The 13,471-nt window shown below is 46.3% G+C and overlaps 1 protein-coding gene across 3 annotated transcripts in view; it reads left to right on the forward strand.

The window, feature by feature from the left end:
* Nucleotides 1-13,471, forward strand: part of Tcf20 (transcription factor 20) — a 91,190-nt gene that overhangs the window by 34,224 nt on the left and 43,495 nt on the right. For 2 of the 3 annotated variants that reach the window (XM_027954659.2, XM_027954660.2), the window contains exon 2: nt 5,531-11,296. In XM_027954659.2, the coding sequence (XP_027810460.2) occupies nt 5,567-11,296 (5,730 nt within the window). In that variant the 5' untranslated portion in view covers nt 5,531-5,566. Of the gene's footprint in view, nt 1-5,530; nt 11,297-13,471 lie in introns of those variants that run through there. The other variant, XM_027954661.2, reaches the window with a different exon arrangement.

Genomic DNA, 13,471 nt, shown 5'->3' on the forward strand with positions numbered 1-13,471 from the left:
CTGGCCAAATTATATTGTTATATTATGTATTGTGTACATGTACAAATATGTAACAACAATTCTCATAAGTATGACAGCTGTAATGCACCAATAAAAAACATGGGGCGTGGACCCCTTTCTGTATGGTTAATGAGTCCTGCAGACCAATGTGGCCAATGACACCCACTCTATCTCTGGTTCAGAGTCTACCTCCTGCTAGCTACTGTTTTTAGTATCCCTTCCAGTTTTGAGCCTTGGGCATTTTTTTTGCAGCAGGTCTGTGTGCTTTTGTTTGACATTTCTAGATATTTTGTTGAAGGAGGATTTCTAGTCCCTGTTGTATGCCATGTTGCATGAAATAGAAGTTTCTTACTCCTCAAGACATAAAATAGTGTGCTCTGAAATCCTAGGAATGAGAGAACTTTATCAGTCAGGGTCTCAGTGGAAAACAGATGGCACACTCACACTGGTAACTTGAGGAGCATTTAATTGTATCATTGAGAGTTCATTCAGGAAAAGAGAAGCTTCCCATTCCAGGTATGAAGGGTTTTAATGCAGAAATTAAGGGTTGACCCAGCCTTGGAAGAACTGGGGTTGGGGAGTTCAGATAAGCTTGTCCCGCTGATCTGACTCAAGGGCCACAGTGGGTGTTCTCATGAGCTCCTCGGGCAGCCGCTATGACATAGTTCAGGTCTGCTGTTGCTGCCTCCAGGGTATATCCACCACTCCTTTTCATCTTCCAAATCTCATGCTTCTCTTTGCAAAGTCTAACCCAGAGCCATGAAGGAAAGAGAGCCCAACTTCTGATGTGCCTAGGAGAACATGGAAGGGGGCAATTGTGATGCTGAGTTGATTGTGCAGATTTTTATAATAAAGGGACCGGCTGAGCAGGATTTGGGGAAAGAATAGGGAAGAGCTGAGTCTTCTGGCCTGGTGTTCACAGGAGTTGTTACCACTTCTTAGGCTAAAGGCAAGAGGAAGAAGTAGTTCGTGTTGCCAGATAGCTGACAGAGCTGTGGCAATTGATAGGAAATCTTCACCGGTCCAGGTAACTCCAGGGTAGGAGCCCAGAAAATAAACACTTCTGTTTCACTGTCTCCAAACTGGGCGAAAAGCCAGCTGGTAGCAGAGCTTGTTGGTAACCCCTAGGGTGCCCCCCACAGGGCATAAAATTAGGAGGGAGGTGAGTGAGGATTGAGCCTTGGGGGCAGACAGAGAATGTCCTCTGCACAGAGGCCATAACCAGAAGCATATAGGTTGTTGATAACTTGAGAAAGGGAGCATTTCTCAAAGAAAGGAAGGGGAATCAACAGGATGTCAGTGGTTAAATTCCCAACAAAGGAGGACAAAGAGAACATGGGTACTTAGAGGAACTCTCTTGAAGACAGTTTGATTTTGGGGAGTGGGATGGTATTGACCCTTTGAAGGCAGAATATATAGAGGTTAATGTTGGTTTTCTATAAGATGGCAGGATTGTTGGCCTTCCACCAGGATGGAGATTATGGCCACAGCTGGGGTGGTGGGAATGTACAGGCATGTTTTAGACATCAATACATCTTCACAGTCTGTGCAGAAAGTTCAGAATATGTCAGAAAATTAGGATAGGGATAGTAGAGGAAGAACCAGTGTTCTTCTAAACCGCTTTTTTAAGTATGTGTGAAAATTCCCTATAAGATGATTGACTTCCTTTGAGGTTGCAAATTTTCTTTACCACATATTTATATTCAGTCAAACAAGGGAATTCAGGCATTTATCATTATTAATCATAGTGCTTTAAAACTGATTACACTTGGGGCTGGGGTTGTGGCTCAGTGGTAGAGTGCTTGCCTATCATGCACGAGGTGCTGGGTTCAATGCTCAACACGACATAAATGTAAAATAAATTTTAAAAAATGTAAAATTACACTGATGCTTTTTTTTTTTTCCCCCTAAGGGGGGGATAGTATTGAGGTGATCTCTTATGCTAATGGTAAAGTTACAAATACTCCCAAGTTTACCTTTCCTGTTGCTGGTATATTTGGTTTCCCTAATTGCTGTACTTGGAATTGCAAATAAATAAATAAACTAACTAACTTGCAACCACCTTTTGGTACTCATACTTCATGTATGTTAAGAATATTTAGTGTCAGGGCTGGGGTTGTAGCTCAGCGGTAGAGCACTTGCCTAGCATGTGCGAGGCCCTGGGTTCGCTCCTCAGCATCACATATAAGTAAAATAAAGGTATTGTGTCCAACTACAACTAAAAAATGAATGAATGAATGAATGAATGAATAAAAAGAATATTTAGTGTCACTGGAACCCTTCAGGAAGTATTTGCTATCAATGTATTTTTCCTTTAGTCAACAAACTAATAATAGGGAGAAGGGCATCATACAGGATAGGGAATTTACAGGGAAGGGCCTAGAATAGATCCAAGGAGAAATTATCCCCATATCTGTTTTCCCCATCTGGAGAAAGAATTCTCAGTAACCAGATAACCTGAGGCTGATGTTTAATCTAAAGTGGCCTTTAACTTGTGTTGGTTCCTATTGTTAGAGATAACTGGGCTAATAAGGAATCAAACACTCAGAACAGCTCAGAAGTAGCTCAGCAAGGCAGACTTTCCTTCTGCCAAGGTATGTGCTCCAAACAGTCTAAGCAGGCACACTTGGGTGGGCAGTTTACTTGTTTTTATCCCTAACATAGCACTGTCTCCTTGGTCTGATAAGAGCAGCTCAGGGTTAAGATCTGTGTGATAGGCTAATTTTAAACTGGGGAGGGTAAAGGGAAAGGTATAGTTAATGTGGCTCCGATTGGATACAGGTTGGAAAGTTCAAAATGGCCATGATTAGATCTTACATCCCAATTAAGGTTAAATACTGTATTCTGGAAATGGACCATCACACTTTCTGTTTCTCACACTATTTAGAAAAATACTGAGCAAATGGCACCTTTGTTTATACATTCAAAACTTCAGAAATCTGATTTTATTTGCAGAAGAATTGTTTAACTTGTATTTAGAGATTATCTCTCAAGGCAACATTTCTTTCCTTCAACTGCCCAGATTTAGTGTTTTTGTTAAGTTTTAGCCCCGTTCAGCCTTCTTTTATCACCTAGAGAAGATCACTCGTGCTAAGAACTAGAGTAGAAGAATCCTGCAAGGAGGAGAAATATGCATGTAGGTGAACTTGTTCATGACAGCCCTAGAAGTGACAGAGGAGGTGGAGAACCAGATGGGACAGGCCTGGAGGTCCGTGGGAGAATGCATGCACAGGCTGACCCTGACAGGACAGTAGTATCTGTTACTTTCTATGTGGAAGACCTCTGGGTAGGGTAGCATTAAGAACTGGCTGTCAGCCTTGCTGTTTTTGGAGCTTTGTGAACTCCATGCCTTAGTTTTCTCTTCTGTAAAATCAGGATATTAGTGTTGTGAAATTTAAATGAGTTAGGGCACGTTAGAGTCGGAACAGTATCAGGCATTATAATGAATGCTGAAGTAGCTATACCAATAGAATACCTGTCTAGCAGATTTGTTGGAACAGAGAAACAGCAGTCCATCCCAGAGGCCTTGATGAGTATGAGAAACAGTTTTCTTTAGATTTTTTTTTTTTGGGGGGGGGGGATATGTGAATGTTTAAAGATGGCTTTGTGTCATGTGACTATATTATCAGACTTAATACTTTAGATGTAAGCTATTTCAGGAAGAAGTGTGTCAGGCTTTCAGAGGTTGGAGTCACTGATCATCTTTCATTATGGTCCATGTTTACTTTCTTAAGTCTTTCCCCACACTTCTCATATGTATCCAAGCTAAATTGGGTTTTCCCTTAGAACTGGATCTATAGGACTTGACAGGCAAGTCTTCAGTATCCTCCAGCTCTGCATTTAGGTTGAGCATGTTTTGTTTTCTCTTCCTGCAATTTTCTCACCCCCACAGCACCATTTCTGAATGTGACTTCTAGTCTAGTTCTCCAAGGCCTAGTTCTTAATACTATTTAATCATTCATGCAGAATGCCTGCCACATGCTACTTATTGTTAATGGCATGACAAGGATCAGGCAGTCTTTGCTCTTTAGGAGTTTACATGCTAATCAGAGAGACAGCAAACAAGTTGCATATATGCATTTGATGGGAATAAGTACAGGGGTGGGGTTGGGTTAAGAGCCGGGGTGAGGGTGTAGTGTAAGCTGTTTTTAATAGGTTGGCCAGGGAAAGCAGTAGCAGTCAGGTGACACTTGCCTAGAGACCTGAAGGAGATGAGAGAGACAAGCCATGTGGCTTGGGGAAAGAGCGTGGCAGGCAGACCAGAGTTGCTATGCAGAAGTGTGGGTGGCCCAGTCCAGGAGCAAAGAGTTGGTGAATCTGACTTATCTTTAAAAAGTATCACTGCCTTTTCTGTGGGCAACTCCATTCAGGTCCTCCTAAGAGGGACTAAAAAACTAGCTTCATGAACCATTGTAAGAAAGCTGTCTGTTAGGGCCTATCTACTAGTTGATGTTTCATAGGTGCTTTTTAAACAATTTTTGGAGCAGTTTGACCTTGTCTTATTCATCTCTGACCGAGAAGAAGGTAAGCTCAGGCAAAAGGAAAAATAAAATCAGCTCTTGATTGTTTAAAAGGATGATGCATTAGCAAAAGTAATGCCACATGGTGGCCCAATCAGATGACTGGGAAGTGCATGTGTCCTAGCTTTATATTCTTCTCGTTGTTTGCCATCCTGCTAAGTGAATGTTCCAGTTCTTTCTTTCATAGAAGTGGCTAGGTACAAGTTTGTGATTACTAGATTGGCAAATGAAAAGCCAGGTGGGGAATAAAATGTGCTGTAACTTCTTGCACACTTCTAGGAGTCTGAAAGAATAGTCACTGCTCCTGTCTGGCTTAAGCCAGCCGCTTGTACCTGGGAGCTGAGGTGGTGGTTGAGAAGGGGTACTTTGGACAAAATTATGTGTCAAGAAGAAGTTGGTAGGGAATCCATACAGTGATGAGGATTGAGTGTCCTGGGGATATCACAGGCAGTTGGTAGTTACAGTGAGTCTCCAGTAATGTGCATTTGGATATGAAGAACTGTCTTACTTCTCAGACCAGTTCTCAGGCAGGGATTGGGATAAGCAGACTGTGGAGTGACTGCCTATGGTTATTTGAGACCCACAGTGGTCAGTCTAATACAGTAAAGCAAAGAAATGAAAATGTTTTTTCTCACCCCTCCCCCACCACAATAGGGCCCTCCCCCCACCTCTGGGAGACTCATTTAAACATTATTTTTCATTGACAGTAATAACATAGCCCCCTGTTTAATCCAGTAGACTTTTGAGTGCTCATTTGTCTAATAATGAAATTCTTTAAAAACTACATTGACTTTGTATATACAGTGTTTTTTTCATTCTACCACAAACTCCTGTTTCATTCTTTAGACCATTCCCCTGCTTGTGTGCATTATCAGAAATGGATAGGATAAGAAAAAAGGAGATGCAGTTCAACTATCCAGCTCTGTTTGGGCATCCACGTTGTCTCAGGTGGGTTTTGCTGGTGTTGAGGAGATGCATGGTCTCATGGCTTGCTTTCTTTTCATTTCCAGGAGGGCTGTTGGCCTGCTGCTGTGCTGCTGAACAGTATGCAGTCCTTCCGGGAGCAAAGCAGTTACCACGGAAACCAGCAGAGCTACCCACAGGAGGTACACGGCTCATCCCGGATAGAAGAGTTCAGCCCTCGTCAGGCCCAGATGTTCCAGAATTTTGGGGGTGCCGGTGGTGGCAGTGGTGGCAGTGGAGGCAGCAGTGGTGGGGGACGTCGAGGAACAGCAGCTGCTGCAGCAATGGCTAGTGAGACCTCTGGCCATCAAGGCTACCAGGGCTTTAGGAAAGAGGCTGGAGATTTTTACTACATGGCAGGCAACAAAGATCCCGTGGCGACAGGAACCCCACAGCCTCCTCAGCGAAGGCCTTCTGGGCCAGTGCAGAGCTATGGACCCCCCCAGGGGAGCAGCTTTGGCAATCAGTATGGGAGTGAAGGTCATGTGGGCCAATTTCAAGCACAGCACTCTGCCCTTGGTAGTGTGTCTCATTATCAGCAGGATTACACAGGGCCTTTTTCTCCTGGGAGTGCTCAGTACCAACAGCAGGCTTCCAGCCAGCAGCAGCAGCAGCAAGTACAGCAGCTGAGACAACAGCTTTACCAATCCCATCAACCGCTGCCACAGGCCACTGGCCAACCAGCCTCCAGCTCATCCCACCTACAGCCAATGCAGCGGCCCTCAACTCTACCATCCTCTGCTGCTGGATACCAGTTAAGAGTAGGTCAGTTTGGGCAACATTACCAGTCTTCTGCTTCCTCCTCCTCCTCCTCCTCCTTCCCTTCACCACAGCGTTTTAGCCAGTCTGGACAGAGCTATGATGGCAGCTACAGTGTGAATGCTGGATCTCAGTATGAAGGGCACAACGTAGGTTCTAATGCACAGGCTTATGGAACACAGTCAAACTATAACTATCAGCCTCAATCTATGAAAAATTTTGAACAGGCAAAGATTCCACAAGGGGCCCAGCAGGGGCAGCAGCAGCCACAGCCACCACCACAGCAGCAGCAGCAGCAGCAACAACAACAACAGCAGCAGCAACAGCAACAGCAACAGCAACAGCAGCAGCAGCAACAGCAACAGCAGCATCCACCTCAGCATGTGATGCAGTACACCAATGCTGCCACCAAACTGCCCCTACAAAGCCAGGTGGGGCAATACAACCAGCCTGAGGTTCCCGTGAGGTCCCCTATGCAGTTCCACCAGAACTTCAGCCCCATCTCCAACCCTTCTCCAGCTGCCTCTGTTGTCCAGTCTCCGAGCTGTAGCTCCACCCCTTCTCCGCTCATGCAGAGTGGGGAGAATCTCCAGTGTGGGCAAGGCAACGTGCCCATGGGTTCTAGAAACAGAATTTTACAGTTAATGCCTCAACTCAGTCCAACCCCGTCTATGATGCCCAGTCCTAATTCTCATGCTTCAGGCTTCAAAGGGTTTGGGATAGAAGGGGTGCCAGAAAAGCGGCTGACGGATCCCGGGTTGAGTAGTTTGAGTGCCCTGAGTACTCAGGTGGCCAATCTTCCTAATACTGTCCAACACATGTTACTTTCTGATGCCCTGACACCTCAGAAGAAGACCTCCAAGAGGCCCTCCTCATCATCTAAGAAAGCAGATAGCTGCACAAACTCAGAAGGCTCCTCGCAGCCCGAGGAACAACTGAAGTCCCCTATGGCAGAGTCACTGGATGGAGGCTGCTCTAGCAGCTCCGAGGATCAAGGTGAGAGAGTGAGGCAGCTGAGTGGCCAGAGCACCAGTTCCGATACCACCTACAAGGGTGGAGCCTCAGAGAAAGCTGGCTCCTCACCAGCACAAAGTGCTCAGAATGAACCTCCCAGACTCAGTGCCAGTCCTGCAGCTAGAGAAGAGGCCACCTCACCAGGAGCCAAGGACACATCACTGTCATCTGAGGGGAACCCAAAAGTCAATGAGAAGACAGTTGGAGTAATTGTCTCCAGGGAAGCCATGACAGGTCGGGTAGAAAAGCCTGGTGGACAAGATAAAGGCTCCCAAGAGGACGAACCTGCAGCCACTCAGAGGCCACCTAGCAACAGTGGGGCAAAGGAAGGCAGTCACACATCACTTCCACAGCCAGAGCCTCCAGGAGGAGGGAACAAAGGAAACAAGAATGGTGATAATAGCTCCAACCACAATGGAGAGGGAAATGGCCAGAGTGGTCACTCTGCAGTGGGTCCCAGTTTCACAGGCAGAACTGAGCCTAGCAAGTCTCCTGGAAGCCTGCGCTATAGTTACAAAGACAGCTTTGGGTCAGCGGTGCCGCGAAATGTCAGTGGCTTTCCCCAGTATGCTACAGGGCAAGAAAAGGGGGATTTCACTGGCCATGGGGAACGAAAGGGTAGAAATGAGAAGTTCCCAAGCCTCCTGCAGGAGGTGCTTCAGGGTTACCACCACCACCCAGACAGGAGGTATTCCAGGAGTGCTCAGGAGCATCAGGGGATGGCTGGTGGCCTAGAAGGAACCACGAGGCCCAACGTCTTAGTCAGTCAGACCAATGAATTAGCTAGCAGGGGCCTTCTGAACAAAAGCATTGGATCCCTGTTAGAAAACCCCCACTGGGGCCCTTGGGAAAGGAAATCAAGCAGCACTGCTTCTGAAATGAAACAGATCAATTTGGCTGACTATCCAATTCCCAGAAAGTTTGAAATAGAACCTCCATCATCAGCCCATGAACCCGGGGGCTCCCTCTCTGAAAGGAGGTCAGTGATCTGTGATATTTCTCCACTAAGACAGATTGTCAGGGATCCAGGTGCTCACTCACTGGGACACATGAGTGCTGACACCAGAATTGGGAGGAATGAACGTCTCAACCCAAGTTTAAGTCAGTCAGTCATTCTTCCAGGTGGGTTGGTATCCATGGAAACAAAGCTAAAATCCCAGAGTGGGCAGATAAAAGAGGAAGACTTTGAACAATCCAAATCCCAAGCTAGTTTCAACAACAAGAAATCTGGAGACCACTGCCATCCCGCTAGCATCAAGCATGAGTCTTACCGCGGCAATGCCAGCCCTGGAGCAGCGGCCCATGATTCCCTTTCAGACTATGGCCCACAAGACAGCAGGCCCACACCAATGCGTCGGGTCCCTGGCAGAGTTGGTAGTCGGGAGGCTATGAGGGGTCGGTCCCCTTCTCAGTATCATGATTTTGCAGAAAAATTGAAAATGTCTCCCGGAAGAAGCAGAGGCCCAGGGGGAGACCCTCATCACATGAACCCACACATGACCTTTTCAGAGAGGGCCAACAGGAGTTTGCATGCTCCCTTTTCTCCCAACTCAGAAAGCCTGGCCTCTGCTTATCACACAAACACTCGGGCTCATGCTTATGGGGACCCTAACGCAGGTTTGAATTCCCAGCTCCATTATAAGAGACAGATGTACCAACAGCAGCAAGAGGAATACAAAGACTGGAGCAGCAGTTCTGCTCAGGGAGTAATTGCTGCGGCTCAACACAGGCAAGAGGGGCCACGGAAGAGCCCACGGCAACAGCAGTTTCTTGACCGAGTACGGAGCCCTCTGAAAAACGACAAAGACGGTATGATGTATGGGCCACCTGTAGGGACATACCATGACCCCAGCGGTCAGGAAGCAGGACGCTGCCTCATGTCTAGTGACGGCCTGCCTAACAAAGGCATGGAATTGAAGCATGGCTCCCAGAAATTGCAACAAGAATCTTGTTGGGATCTTTCTCGGCAAACTTCTCCTGCTAAGAGCAGTGGTCCTCCAGGAATGTCTAATCAAAAAAGGTACGGGCCACCACATGAGACCGATGGACACGGACTAGCTGAATCTACACAGTCATCCAAACCTAGTAATGTAATGCTGAGGCTCCCGGGTCAGGAGGATCATTCGTCTCAAAACCCCTTAATCATGCGGAGGCGTGTGCGTTCTTTTATCTCTCCCATCCCCAGTAAGAGACAGTCACAAGATCTAAAGAACACTAGTGCTGATGATAAAGGGCGCCTCCTTCACCCATCAAAAGAAGGCACCGATAAAGCCTTCAATTCCTACGCGCACCTTTCTCATAGTCAGGACATCAAGTCTATCCCTAAGAGAGATTCCTCCAAGGACCTCCCGAGCCCAGATAATAGAAACTGTCCTGCTGTTACCCTTACAAGCCCTGCTAAGACCAAAATACTGCCCCCACGGAAAGGACGGGGACTGAAATTGGAAGCTATAGTTCAGAAGATCACGTCCCCAAATATTAGGCGGAGTGCATCTGCAAACAGTGCAGAGGCAGGAGGAGACACGGTCACGCTGGATGACATATTGTCTCTGAAGAGTGGTCCTCCAGAGGGTGGTACTGTGGCTGCTCAAGAAGCTGAGATGGAGAAGAGAAAAGGTGAGGTAGTGTCCGACCTAGTCGGTCCAACCAACCAGGAGTTAAATGTTGAAAAGCCTCTTCCGAGGTCTTCAGAAGAGTGGCATGGCAGTGGGGACGACAAAGTAAAGGCAGAAACACATCCAGAAACAGTTCCCGCTGGAAAGGAACCCCCTGGTGCCATGACAGTGGCAACCTCACAGAAGCCTGGCAGTAACCAAGGGAGACCAGATGGTTCCCTGGGTGGAGCAGCACCTTTACTCTTTCCTGACTCAAAGAATGTAGCTCCAGTGGGCATATTGGCCCCAGAGGCAAACCCCAAGGCTGAAGAGAAAGAGAATGATACAGTGACAATTTCACCCAAACAAGAGAGTTTCCCCCCAAAGGGATATTTCCCATCAGGAAAGAAGAAGGGGAGACCCATAGGTAGTGTGAATAAGCAAAAGAAACAGCAGCAGCCACCACCTCCACCACCCCAACCCCCTCAGATACCAGAAGGTTCTGCAGATGGAGAGCCAAAGCCAAAAAAGCAGAGGCAAAGAAGGGAGAGAAGGAAGCCTGGAGCCCAGCCAAGGAAGCGGAAAACCAAACAAGCAGTTCCCATCGTAGAGCCCCAAGAACCTGAGATCAAGCTCAAATATGCCACTCAGCCATTGGATAAAACAGATGCTAAGAACAAGTCTTTTTTCCCTTATATTCATGTAGTAAATAAGTGTGAACTTGGAGCCGTTTGTACAATCATCAATGCTGAAGAAGAGGAACAGACCAAATTGGTGAGGGGTCGGAAAAGTCAGAGGTCCCTAACCCCTCCCCCCAGTAGCACTGAAAGCAAGGTGCTCCCAGCTTCGTCCTTTATGCTGCAGGGGCCTGTGGTGACAGAGTCTTCTGTTATGGGGCACCTGGTTTGCTGTCTGTGTGGCAAGTGGGCCAGTTACCGGAACATGGGTGACCTCTTTGGACCCTTTTATCCCCAAGATTATGCAGCCACTCTCCCGAAGAATCCACCTCCCAAGAGGGCCACGGAAATGCAGAGCAAAGTCAAGGTACGGCACAAAAGTGCTTCCAATGGCTCCAAGACGGACACTGAGGAGGAGGAGGAGCAGCAGCAGCAGAAGGAGCAGAGGAGCCTGGCTGCACACCCCAGGTTCAAGCGGCGCCACCGCTCAGAAGACTGTGGTGGAGGCCCCCGGTCCCTGTCCAGGGGGCTCCCTTGTAAAAAAGCAGCCACTGAGGGCAGCAGTGAAAAGACTGTTTTGGACACAAAGCCCTCTGTGCCCACCACTTCAGAAGGTGGCCCCGAGCTGGAGTTACAAATCCCTGAACTACCTCTTGACAGCAACGAATTTTGGGTCCATGAGGGTTGTATTCTCTGGGCCAATGGAATCTACCTGGTCTGTGGCAGGCTCTACGGCCTGCAGGAAGCGCTGGAAATAGCCAGAGAGATGGTGAGTAGGAGAAATTCCTTACCAGCTTGGGCTTTTATGACTTCACTCTGGTTCCATTTCTTCAATCTTAGTCTTTATTCTTACATATCACAAACTCCTAAGCCCCAAATGATGGGCAGACAGTGGAGTGAGTAGTTTGGAAGATTTGTTTTAACTTTTATTTTCATCAGTAACACATATCCATAAAGTCATGCCATTGGCTGTGAAGTGACCCTGCTCTACCTTCAGCCCTGACTCCTGCTTCCAGTAGACATCCAGTTTCAACAGTGCAGGTTTCAGAAGGTGCTGCCTCTGCTAGTTTCTTGTTTTTGAATAATAACTTTTACTGCTGTCTATGTTCTTGATTGAGTTTTTTTTTTTTCATTTAAATTTTCATTTTTGATGTTTGTACTACAAAGTATGCTATGATTATATTTCTTTTTTTTAAGAGATAGTGAGAGAATTTTTTAATATTTACATTTTTTTTAGTTTTTGGCGGACACAACATCTTTGTATGTGGTGCTGAGATCGAACCCGGGCTGCACACATGCCAGGCGAGCGCGCTACCGCTTGAGCCACATCCCCAGCCCTGATTATATTTCTTCTAAAATGTTTTATTGCTGTAGATTTAATTCCTGTTTTCATTTGCTTTCTATTTTCTTGAACCACATCTTTCTAATCCACATTTTCCAGTCAGGGTATTTATTCTTTAGTCCTGTTTTCTAACCCTTATCCTGAGGTGGCTCATCGCCTTCATTTCCGTATTCTGCTTTGTTTCCTGTCTCCTGTGCCATGTCTGCCTCTTCCTTAAAAATGGGCCTTCCCTTAAAGGGAGTACATCATCCTTTAGTAGTTTCCTGAGAGGTTCTGTGGTGTATGTGGCCATCTTGTCTTTCTGGACATTTCTTTATTCCACCCTCATGCTTAATTGAGAATTGGCTGGGTATGTAATTCTGGATTTGAAGTGATTTACCTCTTGAATTCATTGCTGGTGACTTGCCCTCTGGCTTCCAGTGTTGCAGTTGAGAAGACAGGACCCTTTACATTGTTCTCTTCTGGAAGGTTGGAAGATCTCCTTTCTTCCTTCAGGTTCTCAGATCTCAAGTAGGAGTAGGTCTCATTATGCTGGCTCTGTGAGACTGTTCCACCTGTACAGTCAGTCACATATTTCAGTTCAGGAAAATATGTCCTTTGTTATTTCTTCTTTCATGATTTCCTTCCTCTGGTTTCTCTGTTCTCTTTCCATAATTCCTGTTGATAAGGAATTGCCTTTCCTTCCTGGATTGCTCCTCTGGGCTGCTTCTCTGTGTTGTATTCCATTTCTTTGTTGTCTTGTTTTAATTTCTCCATGCTTTCTTCAATTCATGTACTTAGTTTTGTTTCTGATACTTTAAAGAGCCTTTTTACTCTAAACGTACTGATTTTGAAAACATTATCAGCTTGGTTTATGGTGATACTAACTTTTTGAGCACATTGCAGGTTGCTTTTTAAAGACTTTTCTCTAAATATTTTTGTTTTCTATTTTCCTCTTTCTTGTTGGAGGTTCTTCACATGCCTGTTACCCTTGGCCATGTATTTGTAGTTTTAGAAGAGAAAGAGATACTAAAAAGAAATCATCTGAAGTTCTGGGTTTCAGTATGTGCAAGGCTTGTTGGCCTGTGGTCCTCCCTGTAGAAGGTAGCTTAGTCAGTATCTGCCGGTCTTCTCTCCGAGGTCAGTTTTCCCTGAGAGGAATCTTGAAATATTCTACGCAGAGGCACCAACTGGTTGCCTGTAGGAAGTAAAAGATGCCCCATAATGACACAGCCACCCTAAGCCTCAGTTTCTTCTTTGAAAGCATGGTGAAAAGCCAGCCTGCCTCTTAAGATGCCCAATCAGGAATCCATTTCTTCAAAAGAGCCAGGTGGAGGGGTGGGTGAGTGTGGATGGGGGTGATTTTAGCCTTCAGTGTGCAGATATTGGCGCCCCCCTTGTCTTCAGTGTGCCCCCTTCCTCTCTGTTAAGTCAGATTGAGGTAGGAAGCTAATTCCTCATAAAAACTGAGAAAATGTTCCTTTTCCAGCCCCACCTCACCCCTTTACTGAGGACCTGAGCTTCCCTAGTCTGTGCCATACGGAGGCCAGCATTCTAGTGATGACTTCATTGCATATTATTGTTTGCTCCCTTTCAGGCCACCATATCACTTTTTCTCATCTA

This window comes from Marmota flaviventris, chromosome 3, assembly GCF_047511675.1.
Source record: "Marmota flaviventris isolate mMarFla1 chromosome 3, mMarFla1.hap1, whole genome shotgun sequence".
Lineage (NCBI taxonomy): Eukaryota > Metazoa > Chordata > Mammalia > Rodentia > Sciuridae > Marmota > Marmota flaviventris.